Source organism: Oryx dammah, unplaced genomic scaffold, assembly GCF_014754425.2.
Source record: "Oryx dammah isolate SB20612 unplaced genomic scaffold, SCBI_Odam_1.1 HiC_scaffold_2, whole genome shotgun sequence".
Taxonomy (NCBI): domain Eukaryota; kingdom Metazoa; phylum Chordata; class Mammalia; order Artiodactyla; family Bovidae; genus Oryx; species Oryx dammah.
The window spans coordinates 70,671,703-70,695,373 of record NW_024070186.1 but is presented as its reverse complement, the minus strand read 5'-3'; the positions used below and the strand labels follow the sequence as shown (position 1 = coordinate 70,695,373).

Here is a 23,671-nt window from a genome sequence, read left to right as displayed (position 1 = left end):
ACCCAAAGCATTTTCTCTGCCACCAGGGGACTTTGACAAACTACACAAGCTTTAACCCCACCCTTGGAGTTTTATTGGTATAGGGAGCCACTATTCTGATGGAGAGACATCACATTCTTCAGGTGTATTGTTCATGGAGATATAGTGGGGGAAACAGGTTAGAATAATTGGAAGTATAATGTAACAAAGATAAAAATATAAATGCATGAAGCATAAATGTATAAATACACTAATTTCCCTTTCCCCTGATATTTTTAGACTTTATCACACAAATCAAAGTACATGTATTTGTTTTCTATTGTTGTATTAATATAAGTTACCACAAATGTATTGGATTATTACAACATGTATTATCTCACTAGGTCAGAAGTCTAGGTATATTGTATTTAAATTCTAGTCCCAGGGTCTTGCAAGACTGAAATCAAGGTGTCAGGCAGGGCTGCAATCTCATCTGAGGGTTCAGGGTCTCTTCCAATCTCACTGAAGTTGGGAGAATTCAGTTCTTGCAGTCATAGAACCAAAGCCATCAGCTCTCTGCTGTCAGCTCCTAGAGGCCGCCTTTAGGTCCTAGCCTTAAGGCCTTCTAAAATATGACAGCTTACTTCCTCAAAGCAAGCAGGAGACTCTCACTCCAGTCTGCTACGATGGCGTCTTACATAAAGTGTAACGACAGATGTGAACTATCACATCACCTTTGCCGCTTTGATGTAATCCACTGAGAGGGCCGTATTCCCACCATATTCACAGGTCCAGTCCATACTTGAGGGGACAAAATCATACAGGGGTTGCACACTAGTGATTGGGAATCTTGGCAGCTATCTAAGCATCTGACCTACCACAGTGTACACTGCAGAAAGGGAGAGACTATAAAAGAATGGGAAAACCTTGAATGGGCAGAGAGTAACTGGACAAGAGGATCGAACTAATTGAGGAGTGGTGGAAAGAGGAGAAAGAGCTGGGCAAACAGTACTGGGGGAGAACTGGAGAGTAAAGAGTTTTGTCTGGCAATGGACTTGATGTGAGACAGACAGAAAGATACAATAAAGAAAGAAGGCTTTAAGGAATTTCTTCTATTAAAAACTTACTCTGCTTGTTGATATTTTCTTTAGAGACTGCCACAAAATATCTTAATTTCTTTCAGTTAGTTGTATGTGTAAGTTGTTTTCCTTACTTATTTTTAATTTTTTGCTTTGCTGTCATTCAGTTCAAAGCAAATTCATGCTCAGAATGAAACTCAACATGATCCAACAATATGTTGATTATATTGTAAAGATGAGGCTTAAGATACAAACAAAACTTAAGTCAAATCTATACACCTTTATTTACTAAGTCAGTTATTTTTTTAAACCATGAGCAATTATTGGCAGCTTCCCTGGTGGCTCAGATGGTAAAGAATCTGCCTGCAATGCAGGAGACCCAGGTTTGATCCCTGGATCAGGAAGATCCCCTGGAGAAGGGCATGGCAACCCACTCCAGTATTCTTGCCTAGAGAATTCCACGGATAGAGGAATCTGGAGGGCTACAATCCATGGGGTCACAAAGAGTTGGACATGACTGACTCAGCACCTGTAAGAAAACAATTATTCAGCATTATATGCCTATTCTAAATGATATTGCTTACTTTAGCTTGTGATCAAGATATTGCCTCTAGTTGACTGACTTATGTCCTTTTATCTGGTTAAGTGACAGCTGTGATCACCAGTTTATCCAGATTAACAACAAAATAAATAACTGCAGTTAGTTGCTTTATTAATTTCCTTAAGTGGTTGTACATATTAAAATGGATACCTATAACTATCTAAGGTAAACAATCAATGTCGGCTTCTGCTATTATAATTTTATTGTTTCTTGCACCCTGACAAACCAAGTAGCAAAATAATATTATAATTAAGTAAATGATCCCCTGTTGCCTCCTTCTCCTCCCATCTTCAATCTTTCCCAGCATCAGGGTCTTTTCCAATGAGTCAGTTCTTTGCATCAGGTGGCCAAAGTATCGGAGTTTCAGCTTCAGCTTCAGTCCTTCCAATGAATATTCAGGACTGATTTCCTTTAGGATGGACTGGTTGGATCCTCGCAGTCCAAGGGATTCTCAAGAGTCTTCTCCAACATCATAGTTCAAAAGGATCAATTCTTCGGTGTTCAGCTTTCTTTATAGTCCAGCTCTCACATCCACACATGACTACTGGAAAAACCATGGCTTTGACTAGATGGACCTTTGTTAGTAAAGAAATGTCTCTGCTTTCTAATGTGCTGTCTAGGTTGGTCATAGCATTGCTTCCAAGGAGCAAGCATCTTTTAATTTCATGGCTGCAGAGACCATCTGCACTGATTTTGGAGCCCAAGAAAATAAAGTCTCTCATTGTTTCCATTGTTTCCCATCTATTTGCCATGAAGTGATGGGACTGGATGCCATGATCTTAGTTTTCTGAATGTTGAGTTTTAAGCCAACTTTTTCACTCTTCCTTTTCACTTTCATCAAGAGGCTCTTTAGTTTTTTTGCTTTCTGCCATAAGTGTGGTGTCATCTGTGTATCTGAGGTTATTGACATTTCTCCCAGCTACAATGTTTAATAAATTAAAACAATATTCTGCCTAATTACCAGTTCCTCTTATGGTGCTCATGGCCATATTAATGGTCCAGGATGTGAGTAGACGTAGAAGACCTACCTATCAGAAAATTAAGGGCTTGGAAGAGTTGTTGGGAAATAAATTATGTTCTTGCTGGGAGATAATTTAAATAATTTATGCATTCATTTAATAAATACCATTTGAGTACTTTCTGTATTCAGATACCATAATAGATGTTGAAGGGGATAAAGTACACAAGATATGATTTATACTCTCAAGAATCTTTAGTTCAATAGAGAAGATATTTGTATACCAACAATTTATATACAAGGCTAGGTATGGTAAGTGGTATATATAACACAAATGAAATTGTACAGAACTTTAGAAAGAGCAGAGACCACTCCAGACCATGGATTGGCTAACTATGGTCCATGAATCAAATTTACCCTGAGGCCTATTTTTAAATGAACAGTGAGCTAAGGATAGTTTTCACATTTCAATAAAACAGGAAAGAATACAGAGGCTGTCTGTGACAAAGCCTAGAATTCTACTGTTACTTTACATAAAAAGTTTGTGGATGCCTATTGCAGACAAATGAACAAAGACTTCACAAAAGGCACATTAGTCTGGGCTTTCAACTGACAGACAGAGCTGAGATGAGGGAAGGGCACTTGGAATAGAGGGAATTACTTTTACTCAAGGCCAGGGGCAGTGGACTATAGGACATATCTGGAGAATAATGGTGACAAGTCCATTTGGCAGGACTGTGAGTTTTATAAATGAAGAAGTGGAGGAGTCTGGAAGAGTTGTTTGTGATGAGTGGACCTTGGTACTTGAATATTCATTTACTGAGGACATCACAGCAGCCAGAAAGAATTTTATGCAGTTTTTGAAATGGCCTCTCTTCAATAATTTTAATGATGGAAATGAAGATTATTTTTCATAGTAGAGCACTACCATAATGTAACTTCTATGACAATTAACCAGAGAGGAATCCCATGTTTCACTCCAGCTACCAAAGAACTCATGACAGCAATGGATATTCTCTGAACTATAGCCAAGATCACACTGAAACTCCCAACCAGTTGCTTAAAGACACCTTGCTTTATTATTTCTCATCTTCTCCACCAGCTAGCTCCCTGAAAGTGTAATTTAAAATGGGATTTCAGAAAGACCTTCTAGTATAGCTTTGTTTCACATGACACTATGCTATTAATGCATGACACTATATTATTAATAATATTCACCAACAAGTCTCAGACCCACTATTTCACCCTCATTTAGTGGCAATCTCCAGCAATCAAATAATTGCACTTGTCTGTCTGGCCCAAGCACAAGACGCACTTACACAGACTGTTCTGTTGGTCAATTCCATTTGCTGACAGCTCAGCAGGAAGGGTTCGCTTTATTCAACACATAAAGTTGCTGCATACAAGTGGAACTCTGGATAGGGAAGGGAGTAAAGAACTGAGAAAGGCAATGGAAAAAGATGTGCAACAATGGAATGAAATAAAGGGTTGGCTGGGAAATCTCCATCGGGAAAAGACATCTAGTCTTTACCCCAATTTCCAACTTTCCCTTGAAATCCTAAGTGCCTCAATTTTCTTCCCTACAGCCTGAGAAGATAGCAGTCTTTATCCAGAAACACATGCCATTACTCCAGTCAAACACATGGCAATTCTTCGGTCCTCCCCTCCACTCACATGCTCTGGACTTTATTAATTAGGACAATGGTAATTAGAAAGGAAAGTAGGAAGTCAGACTAAAACAGAGGCAGTGAGGAAAAAATTAAATAAGATAAAGAAAAAGGAAAGAAAATCACAGGAGAGATAGTTATAAATTATTTTATAACAGGCACAAGGGAGGGTGGGATCACCTGACTTGGATGCAGATGAATCCAACAGGATGAAAGGGTGGCTGGACTTCAGCCTTCTGATTTTCCAGCCTCCCCTCCGCTTCCCACTGCCCTAGGCCCTCACATTCCTACTCAGACCTGTCCTCCATCTCACTTGCTCTAAATATCTCCTTTCTTCCATCCATTCTGTACCAGCATTAGAACATTCCTTTTACTACCTATAATAGCAAAAGAGACTCTTAAAACACTTCATGAAGGAGTCTGTTGATCACAGCTCAGTATGATAATTATACTAAGAATATTGACTTCCAAACAGGGGAAAACAGGATGAATTCCCAGTGGTAGATTGTCAGGTCATGGTAGGATCACTGGAGATAAACAGGAAGAGGATAAAAAGGGATGGAATGAAGGAGAAGGGAAAGGAACTAAATATTTACTGAGTGCTATTTAGTTTTACAGACAGCATTGTATAAGCAGCTCTCTACAAGAGAAAGTGAAAGTGAGTTGCTCAGTCGTATCCTACCCTTTGTGACCCGATGGACTATACCATCCATGGAATTCTCCAGGCCAGAATACTGGAGTGGGTAGCCTTTCCCTTCTCCAGGAGATCTTCCCAACCCAGGGATTGAAACCAGGTCTCCCACATTGCAGGCGGATTCTTTACCAGCTGGGCCACGAGGGAAGCCCATCCAGAAGAGAATCATGGGTTAAATGGCTGCTGGTCAGGAACCTGGACTCCACTGACCCAGATGTGAGTAAACTCCTAAAGAGTGGTAAGGAAATACAGGGAAAGGCAATTCTATGACCCTCTTATGACCCTAATATTATATACATCTGGAAAGTGGACAATAATAAGGGTATGCAATTACTGGACACTATCAGGGCTTTGGAAAAGTTAGTCTACCATTTTGAAGCTCAGTTTCTTCATTTATAAAACAAAGCTGTTGTGGAGAAAATGATCTCTATATTTTCTTCTCATTCTTAAATTAGATGATTCAATGAATTTGGTCCAATTTTTTCCCTCTGTAAGATCATTTCTATAGCAGGTAAACATGCTTTTATTTCTTCCATCTGAAAAAAAAAAGCAGAAAAACCATTCTTACACTGCTTCTTTCTCTGAATACTGTCATATTTCTCTAATTCCCTTTTCAGCAAAAATCCTTGAAAGAGATGTCTTATGATCCATATCTCCACTCTTTCTTTCCATTCTCTCTTGAATCCACTCGTCAGACTTGTGTCCCCATCGTGTTGCAGAAACTCTTCTCATAAGTATCACCAATGATGTCTAGTAGTCAATTCTCTGTTGCTTTTTATTGTGACTATTAGCAGCATTTTATACAGTTCCTCCACTGAATAATGTCTTCACTAGGCTTCCAGGACACCACACTCATCTGGTTTCTGGTTAACTGTTTTCAGTCGAATTTTCTGGCTTTTCCTCATCTCCCAACATTTCAAATACGAAAGATATCAAAACAGTGCTTATCCCTCTTCTCTTCTCTCCACTCATCCAATGGATGATTTCATCTGTTTCATGGTCTTGAAGATCATTTATGGACTGATGACTCTCAGATCTCTCTCCTGACACAGGACTTGCATATCCAAATGCCTACCTAAAACTTTTTGAATATCTAGTTGATATTCCAAATTTAACACAACAAAATCTCCCACCCCCTACTAGCTGTTCCTGAAGTGTCTCCAGTCCCATTAAGTGGCAACTTCAGCCTTCCAACAACCCAAGCCTACTGCTTGGGAATCACTCTTGAATCCTTTCTTTCTCTCACATACTACATCTCATTCATCAGAAAATCCTATCAATTCTTCCTTCAAAATATCGGCAGGAGTCCAGCCACCTCCTTCCACTTCCACTGCTACTATCATCTCCTGCTTGATTGTAGCAATCTCTTATAACAGTCAGCATTCATGCTGGAAAGAGATGGCATTCCCCCAATGGAGTAACTAAAGAAATTTTAATTAGGGACTGTTAACGAGGATACAGACAGGATGAAGGGAAATTAGCAAATAATGATCAAGTGCTTAGTGTCCAGCATGGCTCTGGGGGTCAATGGAATCATTATTACCCTTAGACATACCTGAAAGAACAAGGAGCGGGAGTAATTACCTGAAGACACATACAACAGGAACTGTAGTCTTCAGTGGACAAACTCAGCCAGCCTTTGGCAACCACCAGAAAGGACAATGGAGAAATGAAGACCATGAACTCACTCTCCTCCTGCTTTCTGATTTGCTGATCAGACATAACTAAACCCCAAGCTAGAAGACAAGGGAGCCCATTGATGTAGTCCATTAACTTCAGCCTCCTAGCCTCCTGTGCGCCTCTGGGAAACAGAGCAGAACGGAAAACAATAGAGGGATCTTGGGGGGCGAGGAACAAATGTATTTGGCAAAATATCCTTATCTGCAAAACAGAAATAAATATGACTGTTATGAAGTGAAATAATCAACATGAAACATTAAGCACAATGGCTGGCACATGGTTTGGGGGAAAGAACAAATTTTATATGCCTGGCATTAATCTCCAAAGGTGGATTTTCATGGAGTGATGTTTTCCAAACTTCAGATTATGACCAATTAGTGATTCAATCAGCTACCAAGAAAGTTGGAGGTAAATTTCTTCTCCCAGAATATGGAGGCACCAAAGTATTTCTAGTCGACAGAGACTGTTTTTCATCTAGAGGTGGTGACATTCTTTAAAAGTGTATGTTAAGTCACGTCTGACTCTCTGCGACCCTTTGGACCGCGGTCCACCAGGTTCCTCTGTCCATGGGATTCTCCAGGCAAGAATACTGGAGTGGGTTGCCATGTCCTCCTCCAGGGGATCTTCCCAACCCAGGGACTGAACCCGTGTCTCTTGTGCCTCCATCATTGGCAGACGGGTTCTTTATCGCTAGTGCCACCTGGGAAGCCTGTAGACTGAAATAAATCACTATTGAATTGGCATCTGCCTATTCCACTGAAATATTTCATCATGTAAATAATTTCCACATCTCTCCTTTATAATAAACTGATGATGGCACCCCGAGCATATGGAGAGCATCTCCAAGACCACCCCAGGTTCAGTGACATGTGGGGGCTCACAGGATTCAGCACATAGCTGTACTCATGGCTGTAACTTATTATAGCTGAAGGATACAAGCCAGACAGCAAAGGGGAAAGGCACGGGGTGATAGTTGGAGGAGACCAGGTCCTGGCTTCCAAGAATCATCTCCTAGTGGAGTCACATAGAATGCACTTGGTTTCTCCAATCACACATAGTGAGAGCACATGTGAAATGTTGTCCATCAGGGAAGCTCATTAGAGACGCGGTTTTTATTGAGGGCTGGTCAGCAGTGGCCACAGGACTGGAAAAGGTCAGTTTTCATCCCAATCCCAAAGAAAGGCAATGCCAAAGAATGCTCAAACTACTGCACAATTGCACTCATCTCACATGCTAGTAAAGTAATGCTCAAAATTCTCCAAGCCAGGCTTCAGCAATACGTGAACTGTGAACTTCCTGATGTTCAAGCTGGTTTTAGAAAAGGCAGAGGAACCAGAGATTGAATTGCCAACATCCGCTGGATCATGGTAAAAGCGAGAGAGTTCCAGAAAAACATCTATTTCTGCTTTATTGACTATACCAGAGCCTTTGACTGTGTGGATCACAATAAACTGTGGAAAATTCTGAAAGAGATGGGAATACCAGACCACCTGATCTGCCTCTTGAGAAATCTGTATGCAGGTCAGGAAGCAACAGTTAGAACTGGACATGGAACAACAGACTGGTTCCAAATAGGAAAAGGAGTAAGTCAAGGCTGTATATTGTCACCCTGCTTATTTAACTTATATGCAGAGTACATCATGAGAAACGCTGGACTGGAAGAAACCCAAGCTGGAATCAAGGTTGCCGGGAGAAATAACCTCAGATATGCAGAGGACACCACCCTTATGGCAGAAAGTGAAGAGGAGCTAAAAAGCCTCTTGATGAAAGTAAAAGAGGAGAGTAAAATGTTGGCTTAAAGCTCAACATTCAGAAAACGAAGATCATGGCATCTAGTCGCATCACTTCATGGCAAATAGATGGGGAAACAGTGGAAACAGTGTCAGACTTTATTTTGGGGGGCTCCAAAATCACCAGAGATGGTGACTGAAGCCATGAAATTAACAGACGCTTACTCCTTGGAAGAAAAGTTATAACCAACCTAGATAGTATATTCAAAAGCAGAGACATTACTTTGCCGACTGAGGTCCGTCTAGTCAAGGCTATGGTTTTCCCTGTGGTCATGTATGGATATAAGAGTTGGACTGTGAAGAAGGCTGAGTGCCAAAGAATTGATGCTTTTGAACTGTGGTGTTGGAGAAGACTCTTGAGAGTCCCTTGGACTGCAAGGAGATCCAACCAGTCCATTCTGAAGGAGATCAACCTTGGGATTTCTTTGGAAGGAATGATGCTAAAGCTGAAGCTCCATTACTTTGGCCACCTCATGCGAAGAGTTCACTCATTGGAAAAGACTCTGATGCTGGGAGGGATTGAGGGCAGGAAGAGAAGGGGATGACCGAGGATAAGATGGCTGGATGGCATCACGGACTTGATGAACGTGAGTCTGGGTGAACTCCGGGAGATGGTGATGGACAGGGAGGCCTGGCGTGCTGCAATTCATGGGGTTGCAAAGAGTCGGACACGACTGAGCGACTGAACTGAACTGAGTGGACTACAAACTTAATGGCTTTTCTGGATTTTTTTTTTTTTAATAGGAAAGATGAACATACATCTCAGGAAGCAAATGCAAGCACTATCTCAAAAACATCAATTTCCATTAAGTTCAATTTAAATTCACATTAAATTCAATGTGTGTGTGTACACATGCACATTCAAGTATGTATTTGTTTCCTAGAGTCACAAGCTAAAATGTATTTCTTACTATTAATAAGAGTCATGGTCAAAAAGTGTTTGAAAGTCACAATTCAGGACTACTTCTAGATACTCCCTCTAAACTCTCACTTATTCCTCCCCCAAAAGTGACTTACTTGGTTGACAAATTTGAGAGGAGAAATTGAGTAGATGTGCTTGAGACTTTTCTCATTATCTGGTCATTCCAAGTCCCCTCTACTGTCTTCTCTTATTCTCTATGGTAGCCTAACTAATAACCCCCAAAGATACCAAGTCCTAAAACCTGGAACCTGTGAATATTACCTTATATGACAAAATATTTGCAGCTATGATTGACTTAAGGATCTTAAAATGGGGATATTATCCTGGATTTATACAGGTGGGCCCTACATGCAACTATATGTACCCTTTAAAAGGGAGGCTGTGAAGATTCTACACACAGAGGAGAAAGGCAACATGAAGACAGAGTAGAAAGGGATTTCAAGATACAGACCTTTCTTGAAGATTGAAGTTATGCAGTCACAAGTCAAGGTATGCTAGCAGATACCGCAGGCTAGAAGAAAGAAACAGTGATTACCCATTTATTTATCAGTCAGTAGACTTTTTTAAAAATTGCTTTTAAGGGTTCTTCCCATGCCCTTAGTGTGCTTGCACTCATGAATGACGTGTCATGAGAATTGGGAAGAACTTTGCACTCTGACTTCCCTCTGATCTTCTTTAGTAATAATAATAGCAACACACTGAGTGATAAGTATGTATAGAATACACAATATACATCTCTATCCTTACAGAAATTTGGCAAGATAGCCATCATACTCTTGCTTTACAAATGAGAAAATGAAGAATTAGGAATAACTTGCCCAAATGCACATAAATAGTAAGTGACAAAGACAGATTGTGCATCTAGTTTTATTTGCATCCAAAAACAGCTATCTGCACTTCAAGTGTCTCCCTATGTTGTCCATCCCTGGTTTCCTAAGTCTAGGCTTGTGTTCCTCAAGCAAGCTACATATCATAGCTTGTATATACCAAAACCATATGCAACAGGAAGTTTTAAACATTGGCACTTTAAACTTTTTTCAGGCCAATTTGATCCCAAGGTCGTATGTCTTACTTATCTTTTGTAGTTATTGGGTTAAGAACTAGATTTTAAAAAGGCAAAAAAGGAAGATGTACACTTAACACTAGGATCTCAGTTTTGGATAGTTTGTTAACAATAAATTTCAAAAAAAAAAAAAAAAAAACAAAAAAAACAATAAATTTCATTACAGCTGGCAGGAGCAAAGAACAAAACGGGGCCAGACATGAAAGACAAAACGCCGAGAAGCCCTACCTTTGAACCCAATAAGGAGGTGACCCACCCACCAACCAATCCAAAGTCGCGTTCTCCACTGCCCACTGCATGAGCGACCTTTTCCTTCCCGAACGCTGGCCCACTTTTACGACAGTTTTCCGACCTAGTTTACGGCCGCCACTGCCGTATTTCCTGGGGCGCCCTTGCCTAGGTGGTTTGTAAGTGCTGGTGGTGGCCGAATCGCTTTGTGAGAGAGGCATAAGCTTGGTGGGCTGGAATGAACCACGCTCCTGGTGGAGGAACGGGAACCGAGCAGGTGCCATGGTGAGTTCGGCCTTCCGGCCTCTTGGGCGATCTCAGGCCCAGTTCTCAACCTCTGCTCAAGGCCTGGGAGGAGAGGAGCCGATGTCTCCCTAATGCGACTCTGAGCTGGGGGTGTAGCGCCTGGGGGAGTCGCCCTCTCTAGGACACAAAGCTGTTGGCTCACCGCTCTCGGGTCTTTGTGCCTGCAGTCCCTAGGGCTCGGAGATAAATGGGAACGCATTTGATTATACCTGCCGTTCCCCTCCATCTCCTCGCAGTCTTATCTACATTGCACTGTCTTCCCCCTTTTCTCTTGCTGACTGACACACTTCTCGATTCCTATACATATTTGGCCGAAGGCGCTATGAAAAGCTAATCTTTGTTAAGCTCACGTTTAACGTTGAATCAGAATTTACAGGAACACTCTGTAAAGTTCTTTCCCTGGCAGAAACTTTATTTCCATTCCTCTTGATTGAATTTAAATGTGACTTCACTTTCAAGGGGCAGGAAATCATCCATTGTTGTAAAAGTAAATAGTAAATAAGCAAATCGACTTGCTTTGTTTCCTCCCATAGTGAAAGCCCCATACCTTTACAATGCATTGGATGTAAAATTTGCAGGATCCTTGGGCAGAGGATTTTCATCCTCAAAGTTGTTTCTCCCGTTGAAATAAAACTTGTAGTGAGTTGAAATGGGAGAATGGGCATGATAAGGAAATGGTGAGAATGAGAGAAATACTTACTCTGCTTCCCTTTACCAGGCCAGTACAGTGGTAGCAGTTGGACTCACCATTGCTGCTGCAGGATTTGCAGGTTTGTTTGTGGTTTGGGGATAGAACTGAAGTAGGAGACGTTGAGGACTTTTTAATTATTTTAATTATTTTGTTGCTTTTGTGTTTAGGTCGTTATGCTTTGCAAGCCATGAAGCATATGGAGCCTCAAGTAAAACAAGTTTTTCAAAGTCTACCAAAATCTGTAAGACTTATTTAGCACTTTTGCTAATTCTTTGCTGTGTATGAAGCCTAGAGCCAGACATCCATGGCATTCTAAGTGATTGCTTTAGAACCCTTCTCTTGCTTCCTACAGGAAAGGTTTAGAAGTTCTGAGCTTTGTAATGGGGCTACTCTAAAGAATCAAATGTTACATATGATGAATTTGGGGAAGAGATGTTAACAGTTCTAGTATCATGAAAGGTAATGTCACTTTATTGTTCATATGTGATTACCTTCAGCATCATCTGCTCTGATCACAAACACAGAAGGATCTGAAGTGACCCATGGTTACTGTGTGGCCGTGGCACTCCATAACAGCTTACTTGGATAACACAGCAGTTAATTGGGCTCTGGGGTATGACTGAATGTGATAATACCCTCTGTGGTCAAAATTCAGAGTGAATATGATTTTGACAGTCTGTAGAGTTGCCTTTTATTTTGTGATTGAGTTACATAATGGGTAATGGTAGGCTTTACCAATAGGATTTCTGACACATGGAAGTCAATGGACCTAATAGCCTGATTTTCTTAGTACTATCTTAAAGTCTTGTTTTAGTAGCTGCCTTGAACCTCAAAATATCCTTGAACAACTTGCTCAAAAGATCTCCAGATCCTATAAAGCACTTGTTCTAAAACATTTAGTCATAGTCTAGATCAAGTTTTTATTTGAACATGGCTAGCTTGGAATACCTATATGCAGGTCAGGAAGCAACAGTTAGAACTGGACATGGAACAGACTGGTTCCAATAGGAAAAGGAGTACGTCAAGGCTGTATATTGTCACCCTGCTTATTTAACTTATATGCAGAGTACATCATGAGAAACGCTGGGCTGGAAGAAGCACAAGCTGGAATCAAGACTGCCGGGAGAAATATCAATCACCTCAGATATGCAGATGATACCACCCTTATGGCAGAAAGTGAAGAGGAACTAAAAAGCCTCTTGATGAAAGTGAGAGAAGTGAATAAGTTGGTTTAAAGCTCAACATTCACAAAACTAAGATCATGGCATCCAGTCCCATCACTTCATGGGAAATAGATGGGGAAACAGTGGAAACAGTGGCTAACTTTATTTTGGGGGGCTCCAAAATCACTGCAGATGGTGACTGCAGCCATGAAATTAAGACGCTTACTCCTTGGAAGAAAAGCATATTCAAAAGCAGAGATATTACTTTGCCAACAAAGGTCCATCTAGTCAAGGCTATGGTTTTTCCCGTCACGTATGGATGTGAGAGTTGGACTGTGAAGAAAGCTGAGCGCGAAGAATTGATGCTTTTGAACTGTGGTGTGAGAGTCCCTTGGACTGCAAGGAGATCAACCAGTCCATCCTAAAGATCAGTCCTGGGTGTTCACTGGAAGGACTGATGGTGAAGCTGAAACTCCAATACTTTAGCCACCTCATGCGAAGAGTTGACTCATTGGAAAAGACTGATGCTGGGAGGCATTAGGGGTAGGAGAAGGGGATGACAGGGGATGAGATGGCTGGATGGCATCACTGACTCTTATGGACACGAGTTCGGGTGAACTCCGGGAGTTGGTGATGGACAGGGAGGCCTGGCGTGCTGCGATTCATGGGGTCGCAGAGTCAGACATGACTGAGCAACTGAACTGAACTGAGCTTGGAATAATCTTCCTTCACTCCCAGTAGAACTGGCTTTGCGGCACTGTTATTTTGTCTTGTCTTTGACAGTTTAGGTTGTCTGGTGGGGTGGGAGGTTGGAAATGGATATTTAATGATCATTAAAATACCTGTTGCTACTTATAAGCTAAAATACCATAGGAATTACTCTTAAAAGTTTTCTGCTGGTTCTGTGAACATTTATAGACATTTTTTAGCAACTTTCAGTTTGATAATCTTCTCCTACAAATGCATTTCCTCTTTCAGGCCTTCAGTGGTGGCTATTACAGAGGTGGGTTTGAACCCAAAATGACAAAACGGGAAGCAGCATTAATACTAGGTGTAAGGTAAAATAATTTCTTACATTTTTAATATTTTTCTTTCAAATTTAGAGCTGTAAGCAAAGAGAGACCTTTTATTAGTAGTTGTTTTTTATTTTTGGCCACACTGTGTGGCACGTGGGACAAGTTTCCCAACTAGGGATCAAACCCATACCCCCTGCAGTGGAAGCAGGGAGTCTTAAACACTGGACTGCCAGGGACTTCCATCTACTATATACATTTTTTTAAACCTTCACATTCCCTACAAAAGTCCAAAGAGAAGGCCCACTGACACAGAACTACCTTTTAACTCACTGGAGGTAGGTTTTTCAACAGATCATCAGTACTCAATGTTGTTCTCTGTAACTGAGTGACAAATTTTGTGGTGAAAATTCATTTCCAGATACTTAAAGATGCTTTCCAATAACAGGATTGTTCTAATAAATAGTTTCAACTCAGTTTTTGAGAATACCTTATTTTTCTAAGCTCTGTTTAGTTCTGTGATTCAGAATAGTCATCTTCCTTGTGATAAAGAAGAGGCTCCTAAGTAGCTTTTCTTAGTTTTATTGACTTACTCCAGTTTCACAATTATCAACTTACCTTTATAGTTTTTTAATGTGATCCAGAACTAGTCTGAAATAAACCAATACCTTTTCCTTTTTAAAATTAGCCCTACTGCCAATAAAGCCAAAATAAGAGATGCTCATCGACGAATTATGCTTTTAAATCACCCAGACAAGGGTATGTATCATTAGAATTGTTAACACATTTTGTTGGGGTGACTAATTGTTATTAATGGGATAATTTTATAGCTAAATCTTGGTTGTTGTAAGGAAAATGCTTCGATTTGTTTGTGAGCATTGTCTCCCAAGCTGGGTCTATGCTGTTTTGGTATCTTAAAAGAATAAATACTGAGTGGAAAAATTTACTTATAGACTAATAAGCAGATTTAGTAACTACTGTCATTTGGAAGTAGTGATAAGCATTAACCATGTTTTCAGACCAGCAGTTGTGATTATCTTAAATACTGCTAATTACTTTTTGGGGTGGGGTGTGAAAGGTGTCTACATTCTTAAAGAAAATGTTGAATTTCAGTTAATGAAACTAACAAAAATTTCCCCCCGGAATCCATTTAGACTTTTTAAAGTAGTGGTTACCTAGTTAGAGAACTATAGGATATATTTATTAGTTTCTGATACACTTCTAAGCAGCCTAGGCTCTGTTAAAAGATCAAATGGACTACCAAAATATAGACCACAAAATCCATCAATCAGTGTTTAAGTCCTTTTACTTTCCTGTGAGAGGTCTCTCATTAAGAGTTTTGGCTTCAATGGCGTGGTAAATATTTGGTATTTGCGTAACATCTTTTACAAAACTTGGCTGGTATTAACTGTATTCTTGCCTGGAGAATCCCCATGGACAGAGGGCTACAGTCCATGGTATCAGAGAGTCAGACATGACTGAGTGACTAAGCACACACCAGAGAACTTCTGATTCCTTAGGTCTAGGATGGAACGCATATATTTGCATCTTAACTAAGCTTACTGACTGCTTGATAATTTGGGGCCACACTTTACTTTTTTAAGACTCACTCAAATCACAGCTCCAGTTTAGTAGGAAAGCAGCTGTAGGTGATACCATGAAGGGACTGTTGATATCTGGAAAAGGAACTAGAGTGAGGTCTTCCAACAAAGCTCAGAAGCCTCTGACAATTTCATGATTTTATAATTAAACGATACAATAAATAAGTGTTCATTTATGAAAAAGGTAACATACTATTTCAAAGTCACATGAGTATTTTTTAAAATCTCATTGCTATTTAAGCTTTTTCAAAAGGTGCCATTGTGTGTATAAATCTCCCTCATTTCCCACTGATCAAATATATTAACTGTGTTTTTAGTCATCCAGTTCCAGTGTCAGCTATTTTTTTAAAAAAATCAAAACTTCATTTCTGCTCATTTCATCTTAAACAGGAGTTCTTGAAACAAGGTAATAGCTTTTCACCAGGCAGAAATTGGAAAATCCATTATAACTATTCTTTTTCTTTCTTTCTGTAGGAGGATCTCCTTATATAGCAGCCAAAATCAATGAAGCTAAAGATTTACTAGAAGGTCAAGCTAAAAAATAAAGTAAATGTATGATGACTTCAAGTTCTTATTCTCTTTATGTGTACCAGCTTTTTATAATAAAATGCCTCAAACCTACAAATTTTAGAAGTTATTTAGCACAAGCTAAATCAAAGCCTTGGTATAAATGTTTAAATTTGAGGATTTTAAATCAGATCATAGATTAGTGTTGTTCACTACTCATTTGACAAATAATTTGGTACCTATTTCAAGACAAAGTGAACAGTCTCTGCCCTAAAGGAATCCCCGATCTAATGGAAGACTGATAATTAAAATATGATAAATACGATGATATTAGCACAGGTTTAGTAGGGACTCATCTCACTGGGAAGGAAGGCTCTTCAAGGTACGGAGGACTCCCTAGTCACTTAGAACCCTGAATATTAAAGTGTGTTTAGCCACAACTTTAACCCAAGAAATTGATATATGTATTTACCTCTTTGTCAGTGATAAATCTGAATTCAGATTTCATACATTAAAAACTGTAACAGCATGATAAAAGATTTGAGAGTATATGTTTTGTTTTTAATGAAGTATGTGCATTTTATTTAGGTAGCCCCTTAAAGAGACTATAAATTAATTGGTTATTTACATAATCGAGTTAAACATTTGTTAAAACACAGTAGGCAGAGCACTACTTTATAGATACCAGGTGACTCATTTTCACAGCCTACTGGGAAATCACAGGTGATTTTGGAGGTATAAACTTGAAAATAAGAAATCTGCTAATAATGAGATTACTAGCCTTTTATTTCAATCTTCGGGACTAATCAAAAATTGTTTATGAACAAGAGTTTAGTATCAACTAAAAAGCAAATTTTTCAGATACAGAAAATACGCCCAAGGGCAATCACGCATTAAGTTTAAAAAGGAAAAGTTCATATGGTAGGTATACTTGAGTGTTTAATGCAAAAATAGCATACCTGTTTTAAGAGAGGTTATTAAGACAATGGAATCCACTTTAAAATAATACTAAGGAGCACAACAGAGCACATTTTTCTTTCACAATGATCAGTTTTTGTTTTTCTCTAGGCTTAACTTTTAAGAATCTATTATTTCATTGAAAGCTATTAGACTTATCATTTTTCTTGGGTAAAAAAGTCATGATTTTCAGGGCTCTAGGTCATGATAATTTTTACAAAAAACTTGTGTATTGTTACCATTTATTGACTATGATGTGCTAGCACTGTGCTAAGCATTTCCCCTCTATCTCCACAGTAGTTACTATTAACGTACATTTTACAGGTTCAGCGAGGTTAAGAAACTTGCCCAAAGCAACATGCTGGGTCAAGAAAGCTTATCTTCTGCAAACCCAAAGATCTACGCTGTTAACCTCTACACTGTGGTACCTTTTACGAATACGATAACCCAGGGATGTTTTCCTTGGTGGTCTGGTACTTGTCATTACCCTTACACCTTGGGACCTTTTATAGGTTGCTCCTTTCAGATGTAGACACTTAAAAGGAAGATTATGGCTGAATATAGGACTAGGGAATAGGAAATACAGGTTTCAAGTAAAAACTTCTGCTATCAATAGCCAGGCAACTTTGATCAAGGAATCTATATGCTTAGAGCTTGCTTCCTTATCTGTTGGCAGCTGGGGGCGGGGCGGCGGGGATGACAAATTGTGATTTCTCCACATTTTGTGGAAGGGAAAATGAGGAACTATGCTCAGTTGCACAGCTACTGAAACTACAAGCCCAGAATATGTTCTCCAGTTTACTATGTTCACTTATAATTTGATTGTCTATGTATTAGTCCTTAAAAGATGCCTATTTACAGCCATAATATTTAGAACTAGCATACCAGAGATTCAGTTTTCCTACTGAGCCCCTTTCCTTTTGCCTTCACTGGGCCTCTAGGTTGTATTAAGATGAGTCCTAACTGCTTCATAAGCTTTATAAACCTGCTTTGCTGGTGATGAAAGTAGGCTATAACGGGTGGTCTTGAAGTTAAATCTATTCCAACCCATCAGTTTTGAACAAATTCTCTTGCTTTCAAGTATTTTACAAATGATGGGAATTCCTATGGAAGCATTTAATACAAGTCATGCAGACCAAAACCTTTCAAGAAATAATTGATAACCTGTGGGAAAATACATGGGAACACAAGTCTGTATCTATATATTGTGATGTTTGGTTTTATAGTTTTCTCTGCAGTTCTTCATTTCTTCTGCTCTAAATTACAAGAAGGGTAAAAGGCAACTAGATGTAAAATGAGAAGTGGAAGAAACTACCATCTTAACACAAGGGTAAAAACCTAAACATGTTGGACTATTACACATTATAAAATTTTATAACATTCAGCACACTAGAAATTTTATGTCCTAAAGACCTTGTATCAGAAGTCATTTAAATTAATCCAGACAGGATGCCTTCATTTAAGAGATAAGCAAGTTTAAACATTTCAGGCTAAAATACTGAGTTTAACTTTCAGTGAGAATTTATAAGGCATCTTTCTGTTGATAACGACCTGTTAACAGTTTTTTTGCACTTCAGAAGTGTGTCTTGCAGTCATATTTTACTCAGCATAAATGATTCCCCCCAAACATGTTAATTCCAAAGAAAATTAAGCAACTGGCTCCAAAACTTCAAAGGACAGAATATGATAGAAAAAAAAAAATCTATAAATCTGAGGTTAAAATTAAAACGTTAGAATGTTTTTAGTTAAAGAATCCTGGACTGAGAGAAACTTCAGTACCGGGAAACTTAAATAACCTTAAGCTCTGCTATTTGTTGTTGGCACTGTTCAGTGCTGTGTATCTGCTTAGTCAGCTGTTGCCATAGCAACAGGATATAGGAAGCACTTCTTTCCAATGTTAACCTATTATTCTCGACCCGATGACAAGGTCACATAGTCCAGTGTTAAGATATAATCTTGAAAAAGTTAACACTTGCTGTGGCCTTAGTGGTATTTTAGTTAATGGAATTTCAAGTGAAGTGTTTACGTGACTTTCTTTACAGCCTGAAAACAGCAAGGTGAAAAATGGAAGCTCAAAGAGGTTGCAGTACAAGCTCCAGGCAACAATGAAGCATAAATTAGTTCATCTAGAAAAACTATGGAATAATTTTTATAATGAAAATTGTCTCTAACCTAGAAAATGAGTAGCTACATTTGACAATCCAAGTAAAATAAGGTACAAAATACCAAAACATCCAGGAAATACCCCTGTAATTTCACTCTCCACCCCCAACAAAATACCACTCATTAAAACACAAACTTGAGAAACTGCTAACTAGTATACTTAATAGTGGAGCTTTGACATTAAGAATATTAGTAAAAATAATTTTGCCCTTTATTTTTAGATTGTATACAACATAGCTGGAAATGCCTGGGATAGATACATATATAAAAACAAACACATTTTAATTCAGCATACTCTTTTAGAGTACATAGGACTATAGTTAAGTGTCACACAGTATCTGACATACGACTAGAACCAAGTTATATTAGAAAGGCCCTTATAGGATCTAGTTGGATAAAACAGAATGTAGGAAAGGGTAGTACAACTAAGATAGTCACTCCCAATTCTGTACTTCAGTACCTGAAACAATATAGAAGATACAGATGAATCTCAATCTAAAGTGATCCACTGATAAACCATTTTTTACAAAATTGTATCTCCCTTATAGAGTATGCACCTCCCTCATCCAGTAATTAGGGGTTTTCTGGATGATTAGACTCAGAAAAGACTCACTGCTTGGATGTCCAGAGTAAATCATTATACCTTAAAATGTATTATTATTAGGCTGAACCATAAGAAACTGTCGCTTTTGTGGGTCAGAAGTGATCAGCTCTTGGCAATTTCCTATGTTTCAGCATAACCAAAATTTTCAACTAGCAGCTGAATACAGTTTCAAATTACCACCACTTGCAAAAAGTTTTACTATAGCAGACTGCAGTTATTGCTTTATTCCAACAGTCCTCTGAAATTAAACCTAAATGTTATCATAGGTTAATCATGGGTTATAATTACTATTACACATTCAAGCATCCTTAATAATAAACTAAAACTTAAAAATAAGGGGTCAGCAAATTCACTATATCAGATATCCTTATAAAGGGTACAAGCGATCCAAACTGTAAATAGCAAAGACAGGAAGACTGAATGAGACTTCACAATGAACACTCTACTTGCTACCTTCTGCAATATTGCTAAACCCATAGATCCAGTTCAAATCAAAGTTCCTGGAAACTTAGAAAACAAGGAATTTTCCTTTACTCGTTTCCAATAACAATCAATCATCTGATGTAGGATTTACTGCATTATATAACTAATTTTCCATCCACCTGTCTTTAACTAAGCTCACTGTAGGCACAGCCTATAAGAATACTGACTAGTCGGTTTCAATCTCAAATCAATCTGTTTACAGCAATATTAAATTAACATACCAACTTTGCAGAACATTCTCAGGTTAAACACCAAACTTATAGCAAACAGTAGCTACAAAAATACTTCCAAGGTGATGGATCCTAGCCACGAAAAAATGGCTGACCAGAAAAAAGAGAGTAAAACACCAGCTTAGTGTTTCCCTGTTTAATTTTTTTGCTTACCTGCATATATCTATACTTGCTTTTTAAAGAGTATTTACTTAAGCAATCTCCCTCAGCCTTATCCTAAGCAGTGTCTCAGTGGTTTGAACTCACTTTACTTTGATATTCTTTCTCTCACCTTCACATCAAAATATAGTAATTACTTATGTATCCCTACTATAATTTTACCAACGATGACTGACCTGTCAACAGATTCCAATACCATTTTGCAAAACAGTTTTAGGCCTAAGGCATCCTAAGTTTCAGGAAATGATCATTTTTACCCCTATGTAATCTCACCTCTTAATTTGAATTTTAGTTTAGATATCATATATAATTTTGTATATATATGCTAAAACAGTATTTAACCTGCAGAGAACCTTTAGAATTGGAGGGGGATGGTCATGGCAGCTGGCAAGTTCTCCCATAGCAACATTTTATGTAACTAACAGCCAAAAAAGATGCACCTCTCTCAAAGTTTGGAAGGCTACCTCTATAAAGAATAGTTACCTTTGGGGACTGGGCTTTTCACTTCTAAATCTGAGCATATGCTATTAAAAAAAAGCCTATCATGATGCTATAGTATGTATTCTTAAAGGATATTGGGATTAGTCATTTGTAAAAAATGAAATCTTAATATTTATATCCTAGAATATGGCTGTCAGTTCTAAAAACTCCTCAGGCTAATCCCACTTTTAAAATGATCTTGTGTTTTTTCCTTTCTCAGTGAACCAGTCTTTACAGAACAAAGAGGATTTTCATGAATATATTCTACTACCTGGAAGAAAATGAAAAATCATTTTCTTTTTGCCATATTTACCAATTTGGAGATTACTGAAAATTCCCATGCCTTATAGTTAATTTATAATTCTACTATTAAAGAGAATAATAATAAAGCCAAAAATGTTTTTTTTAAAGTCCAAAGACTGCACTGTTAACACTACACCTTACTTTAAAATTTTCCATTATTAGGGTTTTAGGAAAAAGCATTTGATATTATCACAGCTTAACCTCACCAGTAATAAATTTGAGGGCTAAGGTTTATATACACTGACCTAGCAAATATTTTTAGCTACACCCTGAATTATCCTTCAGTTGTAAAATCACTGAAGTTTTTTTTTATGCACATAAATTAACACAAGTTATGCACATAAAAATACTTCTCAGATCCCAAGTGGACAAAAGGGCTCCCTCTTCTTGCTCAGTAGTCTTTATATAATATTGTGGAGCAAAACCCTCCCACAAATCCACAATTATTATCAGCTTGCAAACTTTTACTTTGTGTAAAAGTTTGTATAGTCCTAACATTAAGCCATCTGGACAAAATATTTACAAAAAATCCAATCATTAATATGAGAACCTTTAAAATTATTACCTTGAAAACCAAAAATCAGTGACATTCCTTATTTAAAAACTGTTCATTATACTTTATAAAAATAACGAAGACTCAAAGGCAAAAGTAAAATTCTGGATTTTACCCCAATGCCTTCCAAAAGTTGCCTATGACTAGAATTTTGTTACAAAGACTTTCCTAGTATCAAATCTCTGAGACCAATTCCCTAAACCATTCTATTCTAACATACTAAATTTTTAAGTACTAAGACTTCAGAGGATTCATTACAAAATGAACAACTAATATTTTAATACTATTTATGAACAAGTATAAATGCATCTTAAAAAGCAATCAGAATACTACTCTAGGCCTTCAGGTAGGTCCAACTACTTTTCAACAGTTGGTTTAAAAAGTAGAAAGTTAAAAATCAGCAAATGGAAGATCAAAAGTTTATTTACTACCTGCATACAAAAACATATTGCACATCAAACAATCAAAACCAAAAAGAAAAAAAAAAAGAAAAAAAAAGGGAGAAAAAAGAAAAGATACTCTACTGAAGACTAACATGTAATTTATACAGAATAAACCTTCTGGAAATTGATCTTTTCAGTAGTTCAGGTTATGTCTGAATGGACATGACTAATTCAGCTTAGTGTTTTAACTAAAGCTATGTTTGATTTTTTAAATACTGTACACTTTAATAAATAAACCAAACAAAGCCTCAATGTAGAACAGTCACTGCCAATAACACCCAGTGTCCCTGCAGATGAGTGTTTAACAAATGTATTCCAGTGGTCTGCAGATTTTCCTCTACAATACAGCATTTTAAAAACACATTAAAACAGACCAGTTTCCAGACTAAAACTAATGAAGAAATTACAATTCAGTGCAAAATATCTTAGACTGCATTTCATTCTAGTTTTCCTCAGGTGAAGAAGTGGTTGCATATTATTAAAAATGTAACAAAAGCAGCTAATGCTTTCATAAAGAATATTAGGTTAGGGATCCCACCCCACCCACCTCCCCCCCATCTCTGCCATATTTTGAAAACAAAATAACATTTCCTATAGCCAGCAACTTTTTTTAATGTTACATATACTATTCTCAAGGCACATCTGATGATATATAACACAGTAGGTGTCAAAGTATGTTTAACATATGATTTCTTCAGGATCCCTCCCCTTTCTGAATTCCAAATGGAGGAACTGAAAGTGCGATGGAAAGACTGGCGATCCATATTCTATCTTTGGCAAGCTTGTACAAGCACTATTGTAAAATGTAATGTAAAGAACTGTAAACTAGGAACTTCTTCAGTTTATGAAACACCATTCAGGACTGCTGCGTCTTGAGTATTTTCTTCTTTTAAGGTATTAATCTTTTCTTCTCCTGGAGTACGCTGTAGCTTAGAAATGTCATCGCCAGAAGCACTAGTTGGGCCATTTATTGCCTTTTCTGAAGGACCATGCTCTTCAATCACATCTTTTGCCTGCCAAAGGGAGACAACTTTTTCAACTTCTTTATAAATAAAATCTATAACTGAGGAGGAAAATAACTACATAAACATCAATTAGCTAATAAATAATTTTAGTTTCACATACCACAATGATCTGAATTAAAACATTCTTAAAATTAAAAAAAAAAAAAAACCCAATGTATTCCACCTCTCTGGGTCTTTCAACTCTTTATCTCTAGTAGCTAGCAGTATATAAGCCACAGGAAGAATCTGTACCTGTTTATTGAAAACTTGCACCTAATTTCATTTTAACCACTGGAAAACTCACCATACAGAAAGACATAAACAGTTAATACCCTAAGTAAGGCAAACAACCACCTATTTACTCACCTTTT

The 23,671-nt window shown here is 38.1% G+C and overlaps 2 protein-coding genes and 1 long non-coding RNA gene across 9 annotated transcripts in view; 1 reads left to right on the top strand and 2 right to left on the bottom strand.

The window, feature by feature from the left end:
• Positions 1-1,297: 1,297 nt before the first annotated feature.
• Positions 1,298-10,748, bottom strand: LOC120871574. Its single transcript, XR_005723054.1, has 6 exons — positions 10,641-10,748; positions 9,801-9,860; positions 6,542-6,838; positions 5,327-5,493; positions 3,916-4,010; positions 1,298-1,566 (listed from the first exon to the last, which is right to left on the bottom strand). It is a non-coding gene; the product is annotated as an uncharacterized LOC120871574 (long non-coding RNA).
• Positions 10,749-10,753: 5 nt separating this feature from the next.
• Positions 10,754-22,341, top strand: DNAJC19 (DnaJ heat shock protein family (Hsp40) member C19). The gene is made up of 6 exons (XM_040251619.1): positions 10,754-10,925; positions 11,665-11,716; positions 11,805-11,878; positions 13,779-13,858; positions 14,502-14,572; positions 15,889-22,341. The coding sequence occupies exons 1-6, from the start codon at positions 10,923-10,925 to the stop codon at positions 15,957-15,959; spliced, it is 351 nt and encodes a 116-aa protein (XP_040107553.1). The 5' UTR covers positions 10,754-10,922; the 3' UTR covers positions 15,960-22,341.
• The window catches only part of FXR1 (FMR1 autosomal homolog 1), a 74,170-nt gene continuing 68,093 nt past the window's right edge, over positions 17,595-23,671 (bottom strand). For 4 of the 7 annotated variants that reach the window (XM_040251567.1, XM_040251599.1, XM_040251556.1 and 1 more), the window contains one exon: positions 17,595-23,309. In XM_040251567.1, the coding sequence (XP_040107501.1) occupies positions 23,139-23,309 (171 nt within the window). In that variant the 3' untranslated portion in view covers positions 17,595-23,138. The remainder of the gene's footprint in view (positions 23,310-23,671) is intronic. The other 3 variants (XM_040251606.1, XM_040251580.1, XM_040251590.1) reach the window with 2 other exon arrangements.

What these genes read in the sequence shown, in the direction of transcription:
- DNAJC19 (XM_040251619.1), top strand. An exon ending in TGCTGCTGCAGGATTTGCAG is followed by an intron (nt 11,717 to 11,804) that starts GTTTGTTTGTGG and finishes TTTTGTGTTTAG; the next exon opens with GTCGTTATGCTTTGCAAGCC. An exon ending in GCATTAATACTAGGTGTAAG is followed by an intron (nt 13,859 to 14,501) that starts GTAAAATAATTT and finishes TTTTAAAATTAG; the next exon opens with CCCTACTGCCAATAAAGCCA.